Source organism: Vanessa atalanta, chromosome 29 (genome assembly GCF_905147765.1).
Source record: "Vanessa atalanta chromosome 29, ilVanAtal1.2, whole genome shotgun sequence".
NCBI lineage: Eukaryota > Metazoa > Arthropoda > Insecta > Lepidoptera > Nymphalidae > Vanessa > Vanessa atalanta.
The window spans coordinates 500,624-527,800 of record NC_061899.1 but is presented as its reverse complement, the minus strand read 5'-3'; the positions used below and the strand labels follow the sequence as shown (position 1 = coordinate 527,800).

The window sequence follows — 27,177 nt, the reverse complement described above, 5'->3', positions numbered from 1 at the left end:
TGTTTCAATAACATATATATTATTTAGTATATATCAAATAAATAAATGAGCCTAGATGGCCCAGTGGTTAGAACGCGTGCATCTTAACCGATGATTTCGGGTTCAAACCCAGGCAGGCACCACTGAAATTTCATGTGCTTAATTTGTGTTTATAATTCATCTCGTGCTCAGCGGTGAAGGAAAACATCGTAAGGAAACCTGCGTGTGTCTAATTTCAACGAAATTCTGCCACATGTGTATTCCGCCAACCCGCATTGGAGCAGCGTGGTGGAATATGCTCCAAACCTTCTCCTCAAAGGGAGAGGAGGCTTTTATCCCAGCAGTGGGACATTTACGGGCTGCTACTATATATCAAATAGTTATAGTATGGTTATTTATTGTTAATGTTTTATAACGATTGTGTTTGTCTGCCTCGTTGGTTGGCTGGTTGGGCTGACAAAAAGTTATTCAAAATCAAAATATACTTCATTCAAGTAGGACTCTACTTGCTTTGGGTTTCTCTATCGATATCATCAGTAACAGCCCGGAGTCTGTAAGTTAGATCCTGCGCTCCCGATGAAACTATTTCGGATTTGCCGTTCAATTGGCTTAAGAGTGTGCACCTGTGCAATCATTCGTGCACAAACACAGGTGCTGCGAACTCGGTCAGGGTGACATTGTTATTATTTTCTCAGCTCTTCCCAATTGTGTTTTGTTTGCGCACATTTCCTCTATCCAGCCCCTCTTCAACTCGACGATCGAAAAAAATATTGTGAGCAGGGTCTCGAGGTTTTCTAGCTTCCACTGAACGACAACGATTTTATTTCGATTCGATTGCGATAAACTACAAATTATTAGAATTGGGACGTTGTTGCAGTACGAGTCGCGCATAAATCAAGCGTATCCGTGGGGCAGCAGTCAGTCACAAATCGTTTAATTTGAAAGCGCCCTTAGTATTTAAGTATAACTGTTTTAGAAGCGTCAATAGCCCAATGGTTTAAGATCTGACCCCTAGGTCTATTGTCGTCACTCCTAACACAAGCTTTAAGCTTAAATGGAAGATTAGTAATAGTAAACTCTTTTTAGAAATTATTTGTAATAGAACATTGTTTAAAACAAAAAGAAACAAGAAATTACGCATCTCACTCTGACATTACACGATCTGCCGAGATTCTTAAAAAACTATCAACTGTACACGAACAAACAAAAACAAAGTTTACTTTATTCAAGTGGGCTGTTACGAGCACTTTTGAAACGTCATTTAACAAACTATTTAAAGAAAAGCTACCGCCGGTTCGGAATGTATGTAGATTCTACTGAAAACATAAACAGTTCTATAATACATATGTAATATATAACAAAGTAAATAACAATCAACAATCCGTATTGTTTATAATGTTAATTATAGACTATAATTATAGAAAATACGAAGTCAATAACATTTATATCTGATATATTAATAGCGTAAGCCGATTATCGTCCCTCTGATTGTGATAATATAGCTGCACATAGAGAATCGGTCATGGTCTCATTTTGAGGAACTCCAGCCAGATGTGCAGAATATTAAAGAGGATTCTTGATCGCAATTTACTAAATTGTTACGATTTAATTAAGAATTAATTTTAAAGAACGGTACTACGGCTGTATAAGAAAAAATAAAGGATACGTAAACATTCTAAATGAGCATTAGCATTAGCAGCCCGTAAATGTCCCACTGCTGGGATATAGGCCTCCTCTAGGCCCTTTGAGGAGAAGGTTTAGAGCACATTCCACCACGCTGCTCCAATGCGGGTTGGCGGAATACACATGTGGCAGAATTTCGTTGAAATTAGACACATGTAGGTTTCCTCACGATGTTTTCCTTCACCGCCGAGCACGAGATGAATTATAAACACAAATTAAGCACATGAAATTTCAGTGGTGCCTGCCTGGGTTTGAACCCGAAATCATCGGTTAAGATGCACGCGTTCTAGCCACTGGGCCATCTCGGCTATCATCTATTCTAAATGAACTTATGTATAATCTTTGATATTAAAAATTCATTTAATTTTAAAGAGGTTTCACCATTTTCACGCCAAATGTATTGACTTGCAGTTTACAATAAAATGAAATCAAAACAAAACCCGTCATAGGTTTCGAAATTCCTAAAAAATCTTTTGAATCAACGCGATGTTTCGTAAGAACCACTCGTATAGGTTTATATATAAGTACGTATCTATAACTCCGAACTACTAAATATAATGCGCTAAGATAGCGTGCTATATCGAGAGAGGCCAATGAACATCGTTCAGAAATGAAGCCCGTGGCCTTTTAAACTATTAAATGTAACCTGTTTTAGAATCATTTGCAAAATCAAAATATTCTTCATTCAAGTAGGCTCGTAAAAGCACTTTTGAATCGTCATGTTACAGTGTGTTTGTTACAGTGGAAAGTAGATTCTACCTAGAAGAACCGGCAATAAACTCAGTAGACTCTTTTCCACCATTTTGATTACAGAGTTTGTCAGTACAATTAAATTTTTATATTCTAACTAGAAATCAACAAATACTAAGTCCACGCTTTTTTATTTTTTAATATAATATTGTTTTGAGAAATATTCCTCATTTATCAATGTTTAAAGTTTCATGACCGGGTTTAAAACAATTTATCTATTTCGTTCACTTCAATCCGTAAAATGTAAATATATCAATTGCCTGAACGGTTACTTTTTAGTACCAATCGATCAGCTACCCTGGTGGCAGAATGGAACAGTACCTGAACGTTCCCAGAGGATCAGTTTCCAAATTGTTGAATTTATTTGAGCAAAGAATTAGGGGTTTCCTCTTGTTGCTCCAGGGTTATAAGTAGCTATACTAGTGTCTTTATGTTTATAGATATGACGTAATTCGTTTTTATTTTGCCATGAATTGATAATGGCGCTGTTATGTTAAACCGTGTTGTTATTTAGTCCGTCTGTGATTCTTAATAAAATCTTAAAATTACTGAATTGTTAATAGAACCCCTGAAAGTAATTGGTTAGCAATGACAATGGACATTGGAACTCTGGGAAATATTAATCATCCCTTACACCATTACCGTTACCATTACCAACCTTGGGAATTAAGATGTCCCTTGTACCTGTTGTTAGACTGGCTCATACCCTTAAAACCAGAACACAACAATAAGTATTGCTGTTTGTCGGTATATCATCTGATGATGTAGATTATCTGATGATACCTAGATGTGCACAAAACTCTATCATCAAATTATCAAGTGACAATTAATTTGGTCACCACTGTCCAAAGACAATGGCGACGGAAGAACCTTATTCCTTGCAACACACCAATGCGCCTCTGACCCTGGGAATGACCTAGACAGACAGACTTGTACAAAGCCTCATTACGTAACGATGGTCTTCAAACTTTTATTAACAGCTAATGCTGAAGATTTTGACTCAGTCAGCAGAATGGTTTTACACACAGATAACGGTCGGTGTTTATTAAGGAAATTACACGTGTTTTTCTCAGTCTAGGTATATTTCCTTGTGTATTACGTTTATCGAAAATCCCATTCCGGTCTAATTGAGGACAAATAACATAATAATAAGGATGTTTAATTTTTAATGTATGTTTATAATATAGATATAATATTTCTTCAAATTTAAGGGGTTCTCAATTTGTCTGTATTGAAAGAACTTGGTCTAAACTAAAAAGCTTTGTAATACTAAATTTATATATGGACATAGATGTACTACTTATTGCACGTGTTAGATTTTTCATAGAGAATTAATACATAATGTCAGGATATTTTAAGAATAATTTCCATTTCTTTATTATATTTTTAGGTTATATGACAAAATAAGATTATATATGAAACACAAATATTTATTTAACCATTATAATGTAGTAATCGGAATATTGTATTAATTTATATTTACGTTAACACCAATTACCTTAATACTAACTTTGTATCTTGATAATTACAAAAAAACGCAATTCATATACTCATCAATAATTTAACAAGCTATAATAATAATTATACTTTATTACAAAATTATATCGTACCTTAATTGTTAGCACCAGTGGTGTAGCTAGGTGGACAAGGGCCCCGGTGCATAGAAAAAGAAACGGGCCCTCATCCCCTCTTCAACTTTTATTGCCCTTCAAAACTATAGATAGCATAAAGAATAGGATGCAGGATACATTAAGATGAACTTATCATTAGTAGGCTAAATCCTAATGTCATCTCTATTCAAAGCTTAGGTTAGAGGGCCCCCCTGAGCTCCGGGGCCCTGGTGCACTGCACCACCTGGCCCTACGATAGCTACGCCATTGGTTAGCACCTTGCTGGTCCAGGATCAAAGCTTCCATCACTTATATAAGCCTCACCACAAATCATGTGACTCACAATAATGAACAGAAAAGTCAAAGTACCCCCTAATTTTAATATCAATGTTATCAATACAATTATAAAATAACTATATAATAAATTCAATTATTATTATTACAATTAAAACATACAATACATAGCGTGAGCCTTGTTTGTAATCGTCTAATTATTTATTTATTTCTTAGTTCATCTGTCACACGCGGCGTCGCTCGCGTTTTGGGGTTTGTCGTCCGAGCGCGTCCTTGTCCTTGCGACGCCTACAGGGAGGAAGGTTTTGCATAGTGACCACTCCTCCTCTCCCTTGTTATATACTAGGCATTTTTATTTTATTCTAACAATAAGAACCTTCAGAAAGGCCCCTGTTATCGTGTTACACACGATCCCGCATAACGAGGCGTTCACAAAAAAATATTTAAAGTAAACTCGTTATTAATGAGGCATGACCTTTGAACTACCATTATTATAATATCCAAGCAAGTATTTGTAAAATAGTTAACACGTCAAACTACAATAGTTAATTTACAATGTATTAGAGATTCATTTGTGTGATTTCATTCATTATTCCGTACTTTACATAACCTAACATACATATATAATTGTATTTAACTAGCATGACTGTATTTTTAAATGTTGAAAAAGTGTGACTACTGAGTTTCATGCCGGTTCTTGGTACAATCTACATTCTGAAACGGTGGTTGCTTTACTTTAAATAGTTAAATGACGATTCAAAAGTGCTTGTAAAAGTCAACTTGAATAAAGTATATTTTGATTTTGATTTAGTTTCCGCCTGCGGCTTCGTTCGCGATTCAATAGGATTACGCCTCCGTTGGTTACTAGTGGACTGATTATTTTTTTGTCTTAACGGGGATATGCTGTTAGCACTCTTGATATTGATAATCCTTATGTAAATAAATATATAGGATTAGTATATATTAAAAACAAACAACGTCTAGCAAACAAGCGATTCTAACTTATTAAATCAAGGCCATCGGATTAAACGACGGCGCGTGCTATCGAGTTTTTTAAATCAAAATGACCACTATCGTGTGTCTCATTACATTACATTTTACATTAGCAGTCTGTAAATTTTCCACTGCTGGCCTAAAGCCTCTTCTCCCTTTGAGGAGAAGGTTTGGTGGTGGTGGTGGTTGGAATACACATGTGGCAGAATTTTGTTGAAATTAGACACATGCCGGTTTCCTCACGAAAATTCAGTGGTGCCTGTCTGGGTTTGAACCCGAAATCGTCGGTTAAGATGCACGCGTTCTCACCACTGGGCCAACTCGGCTCTTGGTTTTCATTAATAGAACTAAAAGCATTACACATCCGAGGTGACCCAGTGACACACGTGAATTGCGTTAAATTTCAGATTCAAATTTCATGTGTATTTTGTTTATAGTAAAATATGTATCGGCAGAAAATTGCCGACTATACATCAACCAGTTTTCAATGTGGAATAAGCTTTAGACCTCCTTATGTGAGGAGGCATTTGCCCAGCTGTGGGCTATGTACTTAAAAATTACCAAAGATATTACAAAAAAAAGTGTCGATATCGATTAATCGATGTTTAAACATCACTATGTTGAAGGGCAAGCTGACGTACCCGTTGAGGTGACAGCGTTTACTATTTACTTTTTATTATTTACTTAAATGCAATGTTCTGCGTCGGATACTAAAATACACGTGACATATTGATTTTTAACGACCGACACCGTTTGTGTTATTTGCATTTCGTTAGTTTCGATTCCCTACTGAATAAACACATTTTGATATGAAACATTTACATAGTTTTCCGGCTGTCAGGTTCGTATGCCGTGACGGTGAACGGTATAACGCTACTAAATTAAACTTATATACTAAAATTATAAATGCGAAAGTAGCTCTGGCTGTTACCTCTTCACGCTTAACTAGATCAATTTAGATCGACAATGTTCAACTCACTGTATCCTGTATCCCATTTTTATTACTATTTATAATTTTGAATGCCAATATACGTTAAAGAGGGGGCGAGGGCCCGATTCTTTTTCTATGCACCGGGGCCCTTACCCACCTAGCTACGCCACTGGCAATAACACGAGGTATTATGCTATTGAAATATGTATATACGATTTACTTAAGAGATCGCACCGTAAACTTTACAGTTACTATGAGTGACAATCGATTTTAATACTATAGTCAAAGGTTTTTTTAATTTATTAACTGTGTGTATCCAGCAAACTATAATTATTTCAGTATTATGTTATGAGTCGTATGTCATTTTATTTTTTATTCATAAAGTAATAATTTATATCGATTGGTTTGACTATAGTAGTTGTGCTTATACACGCATACGCATTTACACACACAAGCTTAAAAATGTCAGATGCTGAGAAGCGGCAATTGGAATAAGCGTTCTTAAGTATCGACGTTAATTATTCTCAGTGTCTAACTTTTATTGCCTAATCTTTATTGTCTTGTTCAAGTCTCGATCTGTGCTCACACAAACACGATATTATTATGGATTAGTATTTTAAAACAGTTAGTTGTTTTAACGAATCTGTATGTGTATGTGTAATATATAGTTACCTCTGTACATACTTGAATTTTGATAAAATAATTACATTACCATTAACTTAACAATTAAAAATATCATTCGTACTTCATCATTCAAACGCGTAACGAACATTCTTTAATAGATAAATAAAAATATTATTCAGTAAATTATTAAAACGATAATAATTAAATAAACATCGATAACGAGAATATCGGGCAACACTATCGATATTCAAATTGTGACAAGTGAAAGTGTAGTGATGTGCCAATACGGACGCGTATAGACTTATCGATTCGTACAACACCGATCCGTTACTATTACGAATTATTTGAGAAATTTCTTCGCGATGTTAAAACGAAGGACATCGAAACGATTCGTTTTGGGTGATACCTCGGTCGATGAAGGAAAGTACGATGATGAAGCTACCGATGTTATGCCATCGGAATTGCTCCAGAAATTCCAAATGACCTTGGATGCTGATCCGGATAAAAACGAGACGGCAGATAAGGATGACGTGCAAGAGCAGGATGGAAGACTGCTCCGGTTACCAGCTCCGACGTTACAGTAAGTTTATTTAATATTAATTCTATTTTATCATATAATATTTATTACAATAATATAGTCCATTTAATGAGAATTTATTCAAAGTGTAAATAAGTCACACATTTTCTCTTTTAGTTTCTTTTATAGTTACGGATGTAAATATTTTTTTTTAATTAGTCGCGTTATCTACTTTCTAAGAATGACGTAACAATGCCCTGTTAGAGTTATCTTTTCTTTATTGAAAAGACAGTGACAGCTGTCAAATTATATTATTACAATTATAATTGCAAGATATGGTGCGAAATGTAAGAAGCATACGTCTTGTTGGATTCTGGTCATGTGGCTATCTTATAATAGTACACATCTCGAGGGTATAAAAAGTTATTCTGTTGTTTCGGTCCAGGACTCTGGTCAAGCCCGTCTGGATAGGTATCTCTCAGTCTTCGAATATTCTATTAAGATCTAATGGTTGAAATACACGTACATTGAAAATGACAATGAGTGGGGATATCTATTTATCACTTAGCAGTCTGCCTACCTATTAAAAATGAAATAAAAAATAGGAATATTTCGAAGTATCTCAAAGATAGGAAGTTGACAATATAGTCCCATACTATTGATAATCAAAATAGTCAAGTAGCATTAGCATTAGCATTAGCAGCCCGTAAATGTCCCACTGCTGGGATAAAGGCCTCCTCTCCCTTTGAGGAGAAGGTTTGGAGCATATTCCACCACGCTGCTCCAATGCGGGTTGGCAGAATACACATGTGGCAGAATTTCATTGAAATTAGACACATGTAGGTTTCCTCACGATGTTTTCTTCGCCGCCGAGCACGAGATGAATTATAAACACAAATTAAGCACATGAAATTTCAGTGGTGCCTGCCTGGGTTTGAACCCGAAATCATCGGTTAAGATGCACGTGTTCTAACCACTGGGCCATCTCGGCTCTTAGTCACGTAGATCACTTTTGAATCGTTTACGTGTTTTTTAAATAGAATAGAAGCAATGACCCTTTGTAAGGAATTACTAATATTGCTATTCATTCCTCCTTTTCAGCTTAAAAATTGTCTTAGGAGTGGAGACGACAATAGGGCAAGAGTTCAAGATCCTTACTTACTTTAGGCGGCCCTTCAACAATTGCGCTATTGACGCTTCAAAATTATTGAATGTAAAGCTACCACCAGATCAGAATGTAGATCGTACCGAGAATGAATCTGAATCTTCAGTTAAACTATTTATATTACGGAACATCAACTTTAAACGATTTAGTTTTACAATAAGTGTAGTAAATACTATTTTTTTTTAATTATGTTCAATACTAAATAATTTGAGGTGAACTAACTTTGTAGAGTAAAATTCATTGTTTACATCGTCTAAGTTAGTTTTTTTTCTATCAAGTTTTAAATATAGAAGATTCAGTTTATATATCTGTTCCGGTCACGGTCAACAGGTACTAAATTTTTTTCGGATGTACCAATTGTTATAGGAATTAAAAAAGGACAATTCTTAGATAAAAAAAAATAAACCAATAGAGCCAACGTTATTATCTTGGTGTGCGTGACACTCCTGACACTCGCCAAACGTCATACCTACTTTACTTAGTGTCCCTGTACTTGGCGGCTAACTGTTGGTTAAATGCCTTTTTTACAAGAAAAATAGAAAAATAGATCTGGAAATAGATCTGATAGTTAGAATAGAGAATACTGGAAAAAGGCCGATCTATATTACTACCAGTATAGCATTGTGGAAATTAATTGCAACTCAATTCTGACACTGAATATCAAAGATCAAGATTACTAAGATAATACAGGTCATAAGCAGTGATAAGAACAGATAATACGAGCTTACATAAACTTGAGATATATAACACGGAGCTGTTACAACATCTATAATATATATTTTACACAGTAAACGGAATCAAATCGAATATCTTTATTATATTATATACAATTTAGAAGCTACTACAGTTCGGAAAACAATATACCCTGATCTAAAAAGATCGGCGTAAGAAACTCAGCTGATTTTTTTTTTATGATATAGGCCATAGGATGCCCATCCGGACCACCTGAGTGTAGATTGTAACAGTAATGGGCAACTAACCTTGGGAATTAAGGTGTTACTTGTACTTGTAGTTACACTGGCTCACTCACCCTTCAAATACAAAGTATTGCTATTTGGCGGTAGAATATCTGATGAGTGGGTGTTACCTTTCCAGGTGGGTTTTTACCAAGTGTTGTCAATTTGTAATTATTTACATATGTTCAATATCACAAAGGAATACCCATAATCGAAATTCGAGCATAATCTTTATTGAAAATCTAATGAAAACAGAATTTGCATGTCCCGAGCATATTTTTTCTTCATTTCCAGCTTTAATTATTGATAACAGTCAGTGCGAGTATCCGAACTCTCCCGAATATTTAAATATCTACATATAACGCTTATTGGTAAATAAATAAAATTAATATTTAATTAAATGCGCTCGTCAATATCTACCGAAAGCAAAAAATGCAAATCGTTTATTTTTTAAATTAATTAGAGAAGAAAATGGTACTGAACTGTTGTTGTCTTTGCCTATTTATTTATGAATTGATAACATATTATTCAAATTCAACTTAAGATTTAGTGATGCGGATATTTTTTATCGATATTTTTATTTTATTTCCTAATTGATTTTATCGTGCTATTTCTATTTACTGTTTCTGTCTCGCCTAGTAATATATAAAAGAAACGTGTTAGTATGTATAACGATTAAGGTAAATAACTACAATGTACCTACGATAGATCGATGTAGGTATTTCGTGTAGGTATTATTTACGACTGTCATTATGTTTATTCTTGTGATGTTATCGACTTGTCAGTGAATGAATTACTTCTATTTATTACGTAATATAATCATATTCAAATGCTTTCTGTCATGTTACATATATATAAATAATTTTATAGTGAATAGATATAGTGCCCATAATGGTATTAATAAAGGTTTAAACCCCAGTTAATGGCCTGACCCAATAAAATATATTTTATTGGGATTTTCTGTCGATATAGTTTTAGTTCCACATGCCTCGCGTAAAGCCCTGCGCCTAAACTATTTCCAGTCGTGTCTGAATTGCCGTTCCATCGAATTATAAGACTGCACCTGCGTTTGCGCTGTTAAATCTTATTTTAAAAGGCGTATTATACAATTGGTATACTGTACAAATATATTGTTTATTACACGTACATTTCTTTATTAATAAAAAGGATAAACTACTTTTTTTGCTGTCGGTCCTTCTCGGTAGAATTTACATTTCGAACCGGTGTTAATTTTATATTAAAATTAACCTTGTAGGAGCTTACAGAGCTTACCTTATAAAGTAAATTATGATTTTGTTCGACCATGGATTCGCTATCGACCATGTAAGTAATGGTTAATATTCCTCACAATGCCAGTGTCTATGAGTGAATTAAAAAACAAACGATTGTAGAGAAATTTTCAACAAAACCCTAATAACTTTTTTAATAGTAGGTATCAGCCCGGAGATTGAACTCATGTTATACTAAGGTTTTAAGCTAGCCACTTGACCAACGACGCAGTCGATAATACAGGTATACGTAACTAATATATATCAATGCAGGTCAACGAAGACTCACGTAACTTATACTTACAAAATTATAAAGTTACCTAAACTGGTTACCGGCTAAAGTAGTACTTGAAACGTGGACAAGGTTAACAATTCGCCTGAATTTTCTTTACATTATAATTTTTTTTTTTTTCGACTATTAATCGATTGTGATTATTCTTTTATTTAAATTCAAAACCACAACGGTTGTCCGATATACAATTAAAAAGCATCCTAAATATCTAAAAATTGTGATTCGTCATAATAAATGGCACAGTTTCACTTGTAACGTATGTAATATGATTTTTGTTAACAACATGTTCGTTTAATAAACTAAATTCACAACCTTTAACAGAAAGGAAAGTATTTAATTAGACTACTTTGAGTGAATTGCACATGTGCCGCTCACATGCATATTTTAAACATTTTTTTATTAAATGGACTATATTTATAATTCTCTGTACAGGGTTATTGGGAATTCGACGTATTCCTGTTAGGATTGTTGTTTCGTATCAGTGTTTAATAGTTTTTATAAATCAGAAAAAAATAAGATTATTATTCAGAAAAAGCTAAAATAACGTGATAACTCAAAAATGGTTCAATTTTGTATCATGCATATGGGAGTTCAAATTATCGCAAATAATCACCCCTATCACCTCGTAACGGGAATACGTCGAATTAAACATTTAAAAATTATCTTGGTGGAAAACATTGAACTGATGGAACTAAGTATTGAAGGTTTGTGGTTCTATCATTAGTTTTTTAATTCTACCCAATGTTAGTAAAGATAATGAAAATACAAATGCCTAAAAATAATAAGATCGGTCGGCATGGAATTTTTCATCTTTTTCTCTTTTATTGTATTAAAAAAGGATGACAATACTTTTAGTCCCGTCATATTAATATATTTTCGACTGAATATAATAGAATTATGATCATATTAAATTTGTCGCTTATGTATACAAATTTTATATGACAACATCGTCCAGTATAACTCTGTCGATATCAACTCATATGTACTTAAATTTGTTTTTTAACGACTAAAGTGTAAAATACGAAAACATGTATAAAATCACAATTACATCACGATCACACGACACAGCAAATATGTACTGGTAAAATTAAAAAATACCTATTAAAAAAAAATTACAGTGACGTCATAATATTGCGTTTTATTTTAACAGGTCTGACCAGGATTGTAAAGACGAGATTTCGCCGTATATGTAATTATAATCATATTTACGATTAAGTTGTGTGCAGAAACAAAAACGCTTTATTTTATTGTATTATTTGTTTAAACAAGGTTATTGTGCTTATGTATTTAGTATACGTTTTTAGCTTCTATGTACATCCAATAGTTTAATAGTTATGACTTATTTTCCCAGCTTCAAGACTGAGAGTTTTTTTATTTGACAGTTTTAGTGCATTCTTAATTACTTCCTTTTTTCAAATAGGTTATATTCTTTACAACACGTAGTAGTAGTTATTTATGAGTTACGTTCTGAGGAAATAAGATAAATATTAAAATGCAGCTATGGTATATAAATGCTTTATAATAATAATTGTATGTATAATTATTATTGACCTTATAAATTCCTAATCATCTACGTAGTCAGAAATTTTTATTTTTTATTTTAAATCTACATTAAAGCTAGGAAAAAACTTAATAGTTTTTTGTAAATAAAATTAATTTAATTCTATAATTCTAATAATATTTTGTTTATCATTAACTTTCAAGTTATCTACAATAACAATTAAGAATTATCTTATTCTTATAATACGGCAATCTTATCCAAGATTCTTGTTTTGTTGCAGAATTATTTATCGATAATTAAGCGGACCTTTCACATTACTACGCAAATCGTGGAAAAACAATTTATCTTATGCAACCACTACGCTTTAATTAATAATAACGGCAACTCCATTTCATTGATCCTCTGTCTTTGTTCCTCTTAGATTTACAAGTGATTAATTCCCTTGGTGTGAGCGAGACGGCTATATCGTATGATCAGTCGTATGAAGTTCATTGGCAAATTAAACGTCATATTTCAGAAAGTGTACGAAAACAAACGGAATCGGTGCTTTCGGCAAAGAAATGTTTAATTCCTGTTTATACGATTTAAAAATTGTTGTGAATATATTCGATATTTAAAAGTGTGTTTTTTATCTTATATCCTTGTGGAAAATGTATCCTTCGATGAATGGATTGTACTCGGAAAGTTCTTACAGGTTAGAGCAATTTATGAGATAATTTACCGTAATTATATTTAGGAATATTTTAATTTTTTAAATAAAAGTCGAATAATTTATGTCTTAAGCCTTTTGTGTTTGTTGTATTAAAAAAAAATTGAAGTTTTTGTCGCATTCTTATGAAGATATTTGTTTCGTAGTTTCACTTTTTCGTATTAATTGACATTCTTTTTTGCTTCTCGTAACTTTTTTTTTATACGAATCTCAAATTAAACGAATTGCACTGAAGAATGTATGTATCATTAAGATTTCAACATTAATAAAAATGTCACAGACCTAACAAATATTTAAAAAAGTTTATAATTGTTTTAAAATATTTATATTAAGGATAACAAAAGTATATAATAATTTAATGAGAGAGATTTAAACTGTTTTATATTCAATTTTTATTTTACAACATTTAACCTGTAAAAGTTTACCACAATAGCGGTTTTTGGAATTTTGTATCATCATAATAATTTAATATAAATTAAAAACTTATTTCAAAAACTTCATAAAATGGTCCCGTATTTAACCATTCATTTTTAAAATATGATAAATGTTCATTATTAATAACAATAACTAAAAATATCAAATATAATGATGATTTTTTTTTTCCCTTCCCTTTATAAAGGCTTTGTCTATACAATATTCTGCCACTGTGAACATGGTAAATAAGAGAAAAATCATGATAACTTTTTGTTTCACTTTTGTTGCTGTCTGATTATGGCGAAGATAAATAAATAATTAAAGACTCTACATACTATCACAAAACCAAACTGAATTAGACAACTTTAATTTTTTTATATATAAAAACATAAATTAAGGTAAAATTTATTAAGAAAAAAAAGAATCGTCTTTGAATTAGTAAGTAATTTCTTATCAAAATACATTATGTACATTTAGAATGTACTTTTAAAATTGTTAAATGAACTTATATTATATATTATGATTAAACACATAGCTTATCAATAAAACTATTTCTATTTTTCTTACAAATCAAAATGCAGTTCATTTATAAATATTACAAGAAAAAATAAATAAAACTTTAACAAAGTTATAGATTGAGGAACGAATTAGCACTGATGATTTTTAAATAGATTTTTAAAAGAAAGATCTAAGTTATTATTATTATTAACATAAAGGCCATTATTATATACAAATAAAAATTAAAAAAAAACATGGTCACGTTGAAAGGTGGCAAAAATGCTTGTAGTACTTTACTCCTTTCATTCCAATCCTCTGGGCAAAAAATAAACCAGCCCTCCTTTCACCGTTGTAGGCAATAAGGTGTTATACTTTTAATGAAAGTTTTTGCTCTACCAAGGTCCACATGTAATACAATTTTTTTTTGATCATTCTGTCTTATTCTCACATTTAACACTGAGAATGTGTTTGCCTTGCCTAGGTTTTAATTTTTTTAATGTAGCTAATAAATTCACAAGGATTATTTCTATAATGCCACATCAGCACACTTGTTGTAGGTACTGTAAAGCATAAATACCAAACTAACTATTTTTGGTATTTATGTTTTACAGTAAGTTACGATGGTATTGAACTACGAAAAAATCTAACATGCACTTGGTCACAGTTTCCTATATTTGAATGATTACTATATACAGTTAGACATAGCCCTTAAATTTCCCTTTAATGGGTATAAACTTCTATGATTAATCAGTTTTAAATCTATTCAATTGAATTGGTCTAAAATCATTTAGTACATATATTAATTTGTTATCATTTACCTTCATTATGAATCACCAAATTTAACTCAGATAAAGTTAGTAGTACTTGTACGGAATACAAAAACACAATTTACAGTTACATTTTAATACACTTAGTAATTATAGTTTGTATTTACTAGCAATAAATATATATATATGTAATTTCATCAAAAGTTGTCTGTAAAAGATGTTATTATAAAATAAGATATATTGATGCATCAAATTATCTTTGTTACATGTTGTAAAATATAAATAAATAATAAAAATGAATACGACAAAGAAATCAACTCATATTTTCTTTGTTATAATTAATTTTCGTTGATTGCCAGTAAATATTATTTGTGTAACTGATTTATGTGACTGTTTACGTCCTTATTGACTGAATTAATTATATAATGATCAGCTGGAATCATTATTGGCAATGATAATTAATTGTTGCGTCAATGTTACGATAATCTAATATAATAAATGAATTCACTTGAAGCTGTAAAACTATTTTAAATACTATTTTTGTGTGTAGCATATATATATACAACTTTGGTTCTTGTTTTTAATTTAAATTTATATGAGCATGATGGTTTCCACATGATCATACTGGGTTTTTCCTCATATAACATAAAGTAGTTTTTTTTTTTAAATTTATAATATGCAAAGAACACAATGTTAAGAAAAAACAAATTATGAAATAAATGACAAGCATATTTATTGATTTGAAATAGATTAAATAAGCTTATAATAATTATTGCGTTATATTTTGTTATGTTATAATTTAATTTTATATTTATTAATGAGTGTTCTAGAATATATTGCTATTTTTTTTGTAGTTTATTATATATTATAAATGAAATTAAAAAGCTTTATTATAATATAATGTTTTTTTTTAATCTACAGGCCATCTATGTCCCAAGGCACAGTTATACACAGCCAGCGCTTCCAAGAGAAAGATTTTACTGTTGCAACACCGGAAGAATTTGTTCGTCGTTTCCAAGGGACAAAATCTATTAATAAGGTAGATATTTTATAGTATTAGTAAAGTATTATGGAAATCTTGTTGGTCTAAGAAACAGATCAGATCCAGGAACTACTATTTATAAACACAATTAATGTTTCAATGACAAATCTGAGACGCCAGTTCTTCCCAAGTCTGAGGTGTTCTTTTCCAAACTATGGTGGGTTGTAAATATGTTGAATGAAGATTTTTCATTTTTGAATAGTATACATTTAAATAAAAAAAATATCCCTAAGTTCTTACTCAGCATGAAGTGTTCTACAGAGCTGTTCTTCAGCGGTGTCTGATATGAATATAACGTAAGAGTATTTTCAGTGACATTAACAAAAACATTATCTTCTAGGTATTGATAGCTAACAACGGTATCGGCGCTGTAAAATGTATGCGTTCAATACGAAGATGGTCGTACGAGATGTTCAAGAACGAGAGGGCTATACGATTCGTGGTTATGGTGAGTGCTTAGCCCGCGACTTCGTGCGCGTTTGAATTTAACAAAGAAGTTGTTGTAGTCTAAGTCACTCCTTATTACATCAGCTGTCTGCCAGTGAAAGTCCCGTCAAAATCGGTCCAGCTGTTCAGCAGAGATTAGCCGGAACAAACAGACAGACAGCATTTAGTAAAAAGCGGTTGTTTTAATATTACAAACAGACACTCCGATTTTATTATATGTATAATAAGATATATATGTATAATAAGATAATATTACCTCTAGTCAAATTTTATTAAAAAAATAATAGACTTGTAATTATCTTACGGTACTCTTAATTAATAATAGTTAATTGGCGCCCATTGTCTTTGCTTATTTTTATATACATAGATGCTACCTTGTTATGTATACATAATAGTCTAAGATGTTATATATCTTGTGACTTTTAATCTTTAAATGAAAAATGAGATTAAAAAAAAAACAAAATACTATTTAAAAAGAAACCAAGTGCGAGTCGGACTCAGGCACGAAGGGTTCCGTACCATTGAAAACAATCAAAACAAAAAACATTACCCTCGGTGTATGGGAGCCCCCTTTAATATTTATTTTACTCTGTTTTTTAGTATTTGTTGTTATAGCGCCAATAGAAATATATCATCTGTGAATATTTCAACTGTCTAACTATCATGGTTCATGTGATACAGTCTGGTGACAGATGAACGGACAGACGGATGGGCAGCGGAGTCTTAGTAATAGGGTCCCCTTTTTCCCTTTGGGTACGGAACCCTATAGAAATAAGCGACAATAGCGTATTGGCTTAAGGCCCGCCTATGTAAAAAGTCCTATCCTATCAAGGGGTCAGGATCGATGCTGAGTCTACTAGTAATAACTTGTGATCTCTATGTATGCTTAGATCTTTAAAATTACACAAGGGATTTTGATGCGATTTTTTTTTTTAAATAGATAGACTGATTCAGATTTAAAACGCAGAGACTTAGAGCGGTTTCCACTGTCTAACGACTGAAAAACTGTGAAAACTGTAGGTTATGTAGTATCAGCATTACAACCGTGCGAAGCCAGGGCGGGTCGCTAGTTCTTTTATAAAAAAAAAGAGCTCTATCCAATGTCCCAATATAATAAAGGCCGGCAACGCACCTGCAACCCCCCTGGTGTTGCAGATGTCCATGGGCGGTGGTAATCACTTTCCATCAGGTGAGCCTCCTACTCGTTTGCCCCCTACAACATAAAAAAAAAATTATAATAAATACAATAATTATTATGGATGTACTTCACAGGTGACACCGGAAGACTTGAAAGCGAACGCGGAGTACATCAAAATGGCCGACCACTACGTGCCCGTGCCCGGGGGGTCGAATAACAACAATTATGCCAACGTCGAATTGATCGTGGACATAGCTGTGAGAACTCAAGTTCAGGTGAGTTCGATACTCTCATTATTATGATCCATATTCCTATTTATTTGGTTAAGTTGGATTTTTCTTTTAATAAATTTATGGTAGGTATGTATGTCTCTTTCTCTCTCCTATTATTTATATGAGTGAGAAAGAGATAGCTATATTTTATAGAATTTATTTATATTTCAATTATGTATAGATTTATCATGACGTATATGATATATACATACAAAAATAACGCGTAAGAGACAGACGTAAGTATAGAGATACAGTCTGTAAATATGTAGAGTCAGAAAAAAAGTCAGTCAGTCAGGTCAGTTTATATTTTTATACAAAAATTGTCTAGGTAACCTCTTTGTGGAGGAAGTGGAACTTGTAACTTGAGGAGCTGTTTTTGTTCTATTCTCACACTCTGTTCACAGGCTGTCTGGGCTGGTTGGGGTCACGCTTCAGAGAACCCTAAGCTGCCGGAGATGCTCCATCGAGCTGGCGTGGTCTTTATCGGTCCGCCGGAGAAAGCTATGTGGGCTTTGGGAGACAAGATCGCCTCTTCAATCGTGGCTCAGACTGCTGATATACCCACCCTACCCTGGAGTGGCAGTGGTGAGTTATAATAAATTACTGTTTACTCGATAACTAACTATATAAAGATAGGTTCACTGTGAACACATATGGTGTCACGTGTGCTTGAACTAATTTTAGGTCTCAAGTTTAGTTACTAGTCGTGACAAGTCAGTGACATCTTTATTCAATATGGAAGCGTTACATTTGCATATTGATAGCCAAAAATCTACCACCAGTTCGGAAATAAACAACTTGGACCTGAGAAGAACCGCCGAAAGAAACTCAAGGGGTTTTTTTTTTCATCTCAAGGTCACCTGAAATATCGCATTCGAGCGGACTACGCCAATAAGAGTTATGAACTTATTATTGTCAGTAAATTTTCAATAATAGCCCGGTAAACTTTTTGCTACACTCATTGGCACCCTCTCACACTCGCGTATATCTTATACGAGAGAGGGAAACCGATATAGGATATCAGTTCATATTGAAAGAAAATTAAATATTTTTTACCATGAATTTATTTACTTTCAGAATTGAAGGCCGAGTACAACAGTAAAAAGATCAAAATATCATCGGAGCTGTTCGCGCGCGGCTGCGTCACGTCGCCGGAGCAGGGCCTGCAGGCCGCCCATAAGATCGGTGAGTACCCAGGCTTGCGGGTTTCCCAGTCATATTTTATTCTACCGAATGTTATGCATCTATTGACGTGTTCTGGCCTGAAAGGTGAGTGGGGTGATGGATAAGTGATATTATTCCAAGTAGAAAGAAAGATTTAGTTGGTGGTTGGTTTTTTCAAGGTCGCCTGGGTACCACACACTGATCAAATATTCTACCGACACATGTAATACCAATAGTGAGTCAGTGTAACTACAGGCATAGGGGATATCACATCTTAGTTCCCAAGGCTTAATAATAATATCCACACGCTGTGTATCCTGGTGAAACTTTATTGTAAAATACATATTTGTTATTCATCACAAATCTTAAAAAAAACTACAATTATTATAGACAGCAAGCATAAACTTAAATTATATATATGGTTGACATCTTAAAAACTTTAGCCATAAGCTTTGTATTTAAAAGCATGTATCGATGATCGTTATTCCTATTTGATTCCAGGATTCCCCGTCATGATAAAAGCGTCGGAAGGTGGTGGGGGTAAAGGTATTAGGAAAGTCGAAAATCCTGATGACTTCAACAATATGTTCCGACAGGTTTGTTTACATTGACTACGTCTCTGATTACTTGTATGTCTATAAAGGCTGTCAAAGTCGAGAACGTCTCGATGAAAATACTTTGCAAGTGTCTAGCGTACCTGTCTCGCACACCAAGATAAAAAAGTCGAGTCGTTGGTTTTTTTTTTATTCTTTTGTAGTGCGACACTTTTATCTTTTATACGTCCATATGTAAACTAACGACTATATTTTCTTGTAACATATATATACATATGTCAGATAATGCACATTACACACACATACACACAAGCTATAGTAAATTTAAACGGTATGAGGAGTTCTAATAAACATATCTTAGATTTATTTATTATCAAATATTTTGACATAGACAATTTTGATACTTTTTACTAACATGATATGTTCCCAACAGTATTATGATTGAAAATTATTTTGATATAGGTTCAAGCTGAAGTCCCCGGATCCCCGATATTCGTCATGAGACTAGCAAGATCAGCTCGGCATTTGGAAGTACAGCTTTTGGCTGACCAGTACGGTGAGTCAAACATACATAATTCTATTTAAACATTATTTTATGATAAAAAAATTAGTATGGTATTAATGAGTATTCAATGTTTACAGGTAACGCGATATCTCTGTTCGGACGCGACTGTTCCATCCAGCGTCGTCACCAGAAGATCATAGAGGAGGCTCCGGCCGCCATTGCTAAGCCCGATGTCTTCATTGAGATGGAAAAGGTTTTTTTATCTTTTTTTTTATTTTTGCCTAAGTTCACGGACGAGCATATGGACCAACTGATGGTAAGTGGTCACCATCACCCATAGACAATAATACTAAGTAGTGTTGTTTGGCGGTAGAATATCTGATGAGTGGGTGGTACCTTCCCAGACGGGTTTACATATAGCCCTACCACCAAGTGGAATGCACGTTTTATTCAAATATATAATGGAATCGTACCTGACGTACCATTTGGTGACTTAGAAGTAGAAGTACTCGCTTCATGAAGTGTGTCATCCTCAGGCCGCAGTCCGGCTCGCCAAGATGGTGGGCTACGTGAGCGCGGGTACGGTGGAGTATCTGTACGAGCCGCTCACCGGCAGCTACTTCTTCCTCGAGCTGAACCCGAGGCTGCAGGTGGAACATCCGTGCACGGAGATGGTAGCGGACGTGAATCTGCCCGCCGCGCAGCTCCAGGTGAGTTTCAGTTGTTTTGATTGTTAAAACAATTATCTTTGGAGTCGACTCTTCGTTGTTATACAAGATTATTCTTTAAACTTTCCCTATTATCATGTAGTCGGTTTTTGTTGATTTTCATACAGGATATACATGTATAATTGTACGGAGTCCCATGCTGTAGTTCTCAGTATACTAAAATCCTGAACTAGTAGTAACTATATACATATTTCTTAATTATAACGATTACTTAAAAGAGCTACTTGATTTAAGATTTTATTTAAAGTTTTGATTAAACTCTGATTTAATCTCTGCTAATAAATGTTTTTCTTTTTTGTGTAATGTGTAATTAAAAATCTGTTAACGTGACAAGCGTGATTTAATTATGTTAGTTTATATAAAATACTTTTTCATTTAACTAGATTGCCATGGGACTGCCACTCTACCACATCAAGGACGTCAGGCTGCTGTACGGAGAGTCCCCCTGGGGCATGACACAGATTGACTTTGACGAACCCAAGCAGAGGCCGTCGCCGTGGGGTCACGTGATCGCTGCTAGAATTACATCCGAGAACCCCGACGAAGGTGGGTAGACCGAGAGACCCTAGGAGACCGGGGTCTCGCCGCCGGTATTTTATGTGAAATGTTTTTTAGATAATTTGTCATAACATTTTAGGTACATATATATATTTATATATATAAATTATCAAGGTTACTGTCACGACAAGAATGGTTTCCTCTTTTAAATATTAACAATTTTATTGGTGCTTCTATGGATGCGTATTAGTATAAGTAATGTATGCCAAATACCTATCGCAAGAGATCTCATCTCATTAAAGATATACTTTCCTTCTATAATCCACTCATAATAGAGTTAAATTATTCTAAAATATACAACATTTGTTATTGTTATATCAATAGGTTTTAAGCCATCGTCCGGTACGGTCCAGGAGTTGAACTTCCGGTCTTCGAAGAACGTGTGGGGATACTTCAGTGTTGCGGCTTCAGGTGGTCTTCACGAGTTCGCCGATTCTCAGTTCGGACATTGCTTTTCGTGGGGCGAGACCAGGGAGCAGGCGCGAGAGTGAGTACTTCATAAACTTTATAAGAGTGTATGGTCTGGTGGAGTGTGAAAGAGTATATGAGCATATGAGAGCATATGAGCCGAGATGGCACACGTTACGGAGCTTCGTGGTAGGGCTTTGTGCACGCCTATCTGACTAAATACTCACACATCATGTATTCCACCGCTAAATACTCAGTACGGTGTGTTTCGGTTTGAAGGTTGAGTGAGCCAGTGTAACTAAAGGTATTAGAAATTTAACATAGTTCCCTAGGTTGCGCATTGCCCATTTAAGCGAAGTTTGATATTTCCTATAGTACCAATGTTTAAAAGCTGCGGTGATTGCCCGTTAACGGGGTACTGTTTTATAAGACATTATTTAAAATTTTGTTTCATTATCTTTTATAGAAATTTGGTAATCGCTCTTAAGGAATTGAGCATTCGTGGTGACTTCCGAACGACCGTCGAATATCTGATCACATTGCTGGAGACTCCGTCCTTCCAAGATAACAATATCGATACTAGCTGGCTGGATGCACTCATCGCTGAAAGGGTAAGTACTTTATATGTTATATGTGAATGGAAGGTATATTTAGAATATATATTGTAAGGTAGGAAAATTATTATTTTGTGGGTCTTTGTCTGTATTACTTGTCATATCTATATAACTGAGAAGCGCCTGGAACGTATAGTCTCAGCTTATATTTTAGCTCCATACATACAGTGTAATGGAATATAACATCTGCCCTGAGATTGTCCGCTGCGAATGTTAGGTGTAAGGAATGATCAAATACTTCTAAAAGTTCTTCTAATAGCTGTGGTTGGTTAATCGTGACTATCAGTTGGCACAATGGACTAATTTAAATAATATCTAAGTAATTGTGTCTTTATCTTCTAAAGATATAAATGTTTTGCAGGTTCAAGGCGAGAAGCCAGACGTGATGCTGGGCGTCGTCTGCGGCTCAATACTCATAGCGGACAGCATCATAACTGCGCACTTCCAGGAGTTCAAGAGTGCTTTGGAGAAGTAAGTTGAATCTTGTATTATAATCGACGTACGACCAAAATGAGATACGACGTTTTGGTGCTGAGAAACGCACGTGACGTCGGAAAACGCGCGTCGAAGTTTGTGAGACGTTTACTTATTAATTAGTGTGAATGTTCTTCGTTGTAATTTCATTTGTACGATTTTTTTAGTAATTAGGATAAGAATGAGTTTAGAGACAGGTGAGATTTTGAAAAAATATTAAAAAAAATATTTTTGGCAGTCAAACATACATACAAATACTCTGACACACATATCTATATGGAATTTGTCTGCAAAACCATTTCCACTTTTGACTTATCCGGGGTCGGATAATCATAGTTCAGAAATTCTTTGCTAACGCTCCTTCTCTCGATAACTGTCATTAATAATATACTTTGACCAATTTCCGTTTTATTGTCATAGCGCTTAATCCACCTGACTTTTATAATAAAACCTTAAATATTTTTTTTGTTTAACAAATATAATATCTTTGTTCACAGAGGTCAAATCCAAGGGTCGAGTCAGTTGTCCAACTGTGTCGATGTGGAGTTGATCCACAGCGGACACAAATATAAGGTCCAAGCTACGAAATCCGGTCCAACTTCCTACTTCTTGTCAATGAACGGAAGCTTCAAGGAGTTAGAAGTGCATAAACTCACTGATGGCGGTTAGTAAATATATATTAAGTGTTTCTATGTAAAAGAACCTGAAATTCACGCTCAGACACGTCGTAGGTTTAAATTGACCGTTAAATTGGGTAAAACTTCAATAGTAGTATTTATTCATACTGTCTGTTGCCCTACGGCTAAACAAATGCTAAACCACTTATATACTTAAACCTTTTCCAAACCGCGTTGTATCTTGTGATATAAGTTTAATCTATATTGGTTAAATAGTTTTTTAGGTTTTTATTAAAAAATCCCCTCATTTATAGGTACAGATATAATACAGATATATATGAAGATCAGCATAAATAAAATTGGCATATAATTACAGGCACCCTGCTGTCCGTCGACGGCGCCTCCTACACGACCTACTTGCGCGACGAAGTGGACAAGTACCGCATCGTCATCGGCAACCAGACGGTCGTGTTCGAGAAGGAGAAGGACCCGTCCAAGCTGCGAGCGCCGTCCGCCGGGAAGCTCATCAACACGCTGGTGGAGGACGGCGGCCACGTCGACAAGGGGCAGCCCTACGCCGAGATCGAGGTGCGCGGTTGGCTCGTCGGGGGAGGGGACACTCGTGGTGGTATCGAACGGGTACTCGGGGTGATAGAAAACATCGTGTATTCGCTCTGAAGAACAAGTTCGGTTGTTACGACTAATATTTTTGGTACAAAAGAACGAGGTAGCAATATTTGTCTCAAGACATTCACTTTTATTTAGATGCCTCTGTTGACTCGTTAACTCACTGCTATTACAAATATCTTCTATTAAATATAGGATTAGTTGAAACTCGTCTGAGTACCGAACTGTTGCCATTTATTTTTATCATTATACTTTGTATTGTCGTGGTCAGGTTTTAAAAGTGAGTGAGTCAATGTAACTATAATTTAGCTCACAAGGTTGCTGGACCTTTGGAGTTGTAAGGAATAATTAAAAATTTATTACGACACTAGTGTCTATGGAGGTGGTGACCCCTTACCATAACGTATTTGTCCCTTCACTTAATATTTTATAAAAAAAAGAAATATCTACCATCGGACTGCAGAGATGTATCACAATAACATAGTAACCGCCATCCTCCCCGGCCCGCAGGTGATGAAGATGGTGATGACGCTGTCGGCGCCCGAGGCGGGGCGCGTGACGTGGTCGCTGCGGCCCGGCGCCGTGCTGGACATGGGCACGCTCATGGGCACGCTGGGTCGGTACCCCCCACCCCCACTGCTGGCTCTCGTCGATCACATTCGAAGATGCCGGTTCGAACCCGGTCACGCTCCAATGTTTTTATTGATCATCTCGTACTCCGTGTTCAAGGAGGACATCGTGAGATGTCAAAGTCAAAGTCAAAGTCAAAAATCTTTATTCAATATAGAAGTGTTTACACTTGCTTATTGATTGTCAAAAATCTACCACCGGTTCGGAATTTAGCACCTCGGACCTGAGAAGAACCGGCGAAAGAAACTCAGCGGGATTTTTTTTTAACCATTTTCCGTGTACTATGATAATTATATTTTAGTTGTTTGAAACAGCCTGGAGGCGATCATTTCATTCCCAAGGTGTGCAGTCAACTAAAAAGTCATTAGTGTTGTAATATCCTTTAGCACACAAACGCTCTTTAACGACTCTTTTGAATTTTATAATTGAATAATTTTGAACGTTTTCTGGGATCCTGTTGTAAAAACGTATACATTGCCCCAAAAAAGAGTTACTAACCCTGTGTAATCGGGTACTTGGAGTAACAAGTTTATTCTTGTTCCTAGTGTTAATAGAATGTACGTCACAATTTCTGGGAAAATCATTTATGTTTTTGCGTACATACATAACATTATCAAAAACAAATTGAGAAGCGACAGTCATTATTTTAATTTCTTTAAATTTACCTCTTAACGAATCTTTTGGGCCCAGGTTATAAATTGCACGAATAGCCCTCTTCTGCAGTACAAAAATAGTATTAATGTCAGCTGCATTACCCCAGAGTAGGATGCCATACGACATTATACTATGGAAATAACTGAAGTACACAAGGCGTGCCGTATCCACATCAGTCAAAAGTCTAATTTTTTTTACCGCATAGGCTGCAGAGCTGAGTCTATTCGCCAATTTATATATATAGGGGCCCCATTGGAGCTTAGAGTCTATTGTCATACCAAGGAACTCTGTTGATTCTAAAACATCTAATGCTTCCCCATTTAAACGTACACTCGTTTTGACACATCTTACATTGGGAGTAGTGAATTTAATACATTTAGTCTTTTTACTATTTAACATTAAATTATTAACACTAAACCAATTTACTATTTCAGAGAGAGTATTGTTCACATCGTCATATATTAAAAGACGTCTTTTTATTTAAAAAATTAAAGAAGTATCATCAGCAAACAATACTATCTCGAGTTTATCACCTAGGAGATGTGGCAGGTCATTTATATAAACAAGGAAGAGAAATGGTCCAAGAATTGATCCTTGAGGGACCCCCACAGTAACTGGAGACCCGGGAGATCTCTTTCCATTTACATCAACCCTCTGAATGCGATTGCTCAGATACGAAATCAGAAGACTGAGTGCAGTGTCCCTAATTCCATAATGACGTAGCTTCCTGACCAAAGTTTCGTGTTGCACACAATCAAAGGCCTTAGATAAATCACAAAATATCCCTAAGGCATCCTGTGACTCCTCCCAGGCCCTGTAAATATTTTTAACGAGCTCAACACCAGCGTCAGTTGTCGAGCGACCCCTTGTAAATCCAAATTGTTTCTTGTGTAGAATGTAGATGATAAAATAATCTTCATGTATGACATGAAATTCTGCCTCGTGTGAATTCACCGAGCTGCATTCGAGAAGTGTGGTAGAATGAGCTCCAAATCTTTACTCTCAGGAGGGGAGGAGATTTTTTCTCGTTAGTGGGATATTCACAGACTACTATTATACTGTTTTTACTCTGCGAAGGGTGAGTAAGCCAGTGTAGTAGCAGGCTCTAGGGATATCTTATCTTAGATTCCAGGATGACGAAATATTATTCAGCAAGAGTCATGCGGTTCTTACAATGTTTATATATAAAGGTTTGCCCTTCATGTGACCTCTACTTAACTCAATTGCTCATCTCATAAAAATGAATTCAGTAAATAAAATAAAAATATATATTATTATAAAAAATAATGCGTAGCTGTTTGTCAAATTATTAAACTATTAGTCTATACATGTTGGTTATAGTTGAGTTAGATTTTAATTTTTATTCAATGTTTCAGAACTCGACGATCCGTCCCTAGTGACAACAGCTCAGCCTTACAAAGGACAGTTCCCGCTGGAGGACAACCCGCAACTATCGGAGAAACTGAATCACGCCCACAATAAATACAGGGCAATATTAGACAACACACTCGCTGGTGAGTTCTATGTCATAGTTAGGCAGCATAGACAGTTGTCTAGACCACAGATTATATTCAGACTAATGAAATTATAGATTCGACTGTCGAGTTGGGTTTTCGTTCACTTTAAAGATGTCATTTGTCACTTGCCTTGTCACTAATGATTTTTGACGATAAGCTGTGTTTTTAATGGAAAATTTTTGATAGTATTTAATCATAAACAAGAGGAGACTTAACGACTACATTATTGGACCTTAACGGAACTGACGGAGGTCATAGGCCTTTCGCACTTCCTCAT

At 34.7% G+C, this 27,177-nt stretch overlaps 1 protein-coding gene across 2 annotated transcripts in view; it reads left to right on the top strand.

Annotated features, from left to right (window-relative positions):
• The window catches only part of LOC125075027 (acetyl-CoA carboxylase), an 83,806-nt gene that overhangs the window by 23,851 nt on the left and 32,778 nt on the right, over nt 1-27,177 (top strand). Inside the window, exons 1-18 of one of the 2 annotated variants that reach the window (XM_047686575.1) lie at nt 7,175-7,444; nt 15,873-15,990; nt 16,334-16,441; nt 17,713-17,853; nt 18,255-18,435; nt 18,928-19,035; nt 19,516-19,610; nt 20,031-20,124; nt 20,211-20,326; nt 20,610-20,783; nt 21,185-21,347; nt 21,684-21,846; nt 22,234-22,378; nt 22,743-22,852; nt 23,353-23,519; nt 23,849-24,060; nt 24,610-24,715; nt 26,760-26,897. In XM_047686575.1, coding sequence (XP_047542531.1) covers nt 7,227-7,444; nt 15,873-15,990; nt 16,334-16,441; nt 17,713-17,853; nt 18,255-18,435; nt 18,928-19,035; nt 19,516-19,610; nt 20,031-20,124; nt 20,211-20,326; nt 20,610-20,783; nt 21,185-21,347; nt 21,684-21,846; nt 22,234-22,378; nt 22,743-22,852; nt 23,353-23,519; nt 23,849-24,060; nt 24,610-24,715; nt 26,760-26,897 — 2,557 coding nt within the window. In that variant the 5' untranslated portion in view covers nt 7,175-7,226. Of the gene's footprint in view, nt 1-7,174; nt 7,445-15,872; nt 15,991-16,333; nt 16,442-17,712; nt 17,854-18,254; nt 18,436-18,927; nt 19,036-19,515; nt 19,611-20,030; nt 20,125-20,210; nt 20,327-20,609; nt 20,784-21,184; nt 21,348-21,683; nt 21,847-22,233; nt 22,379-22,742; nt 22,853-23,352; nt 23,520-23,848; nt 24,061-24,609; nt 24,716-26,759; nt 26,898-27,177 lie in introns of those variants that run through there. The other variant, XM_047686574.1, reaches the window with a different exon arrangement.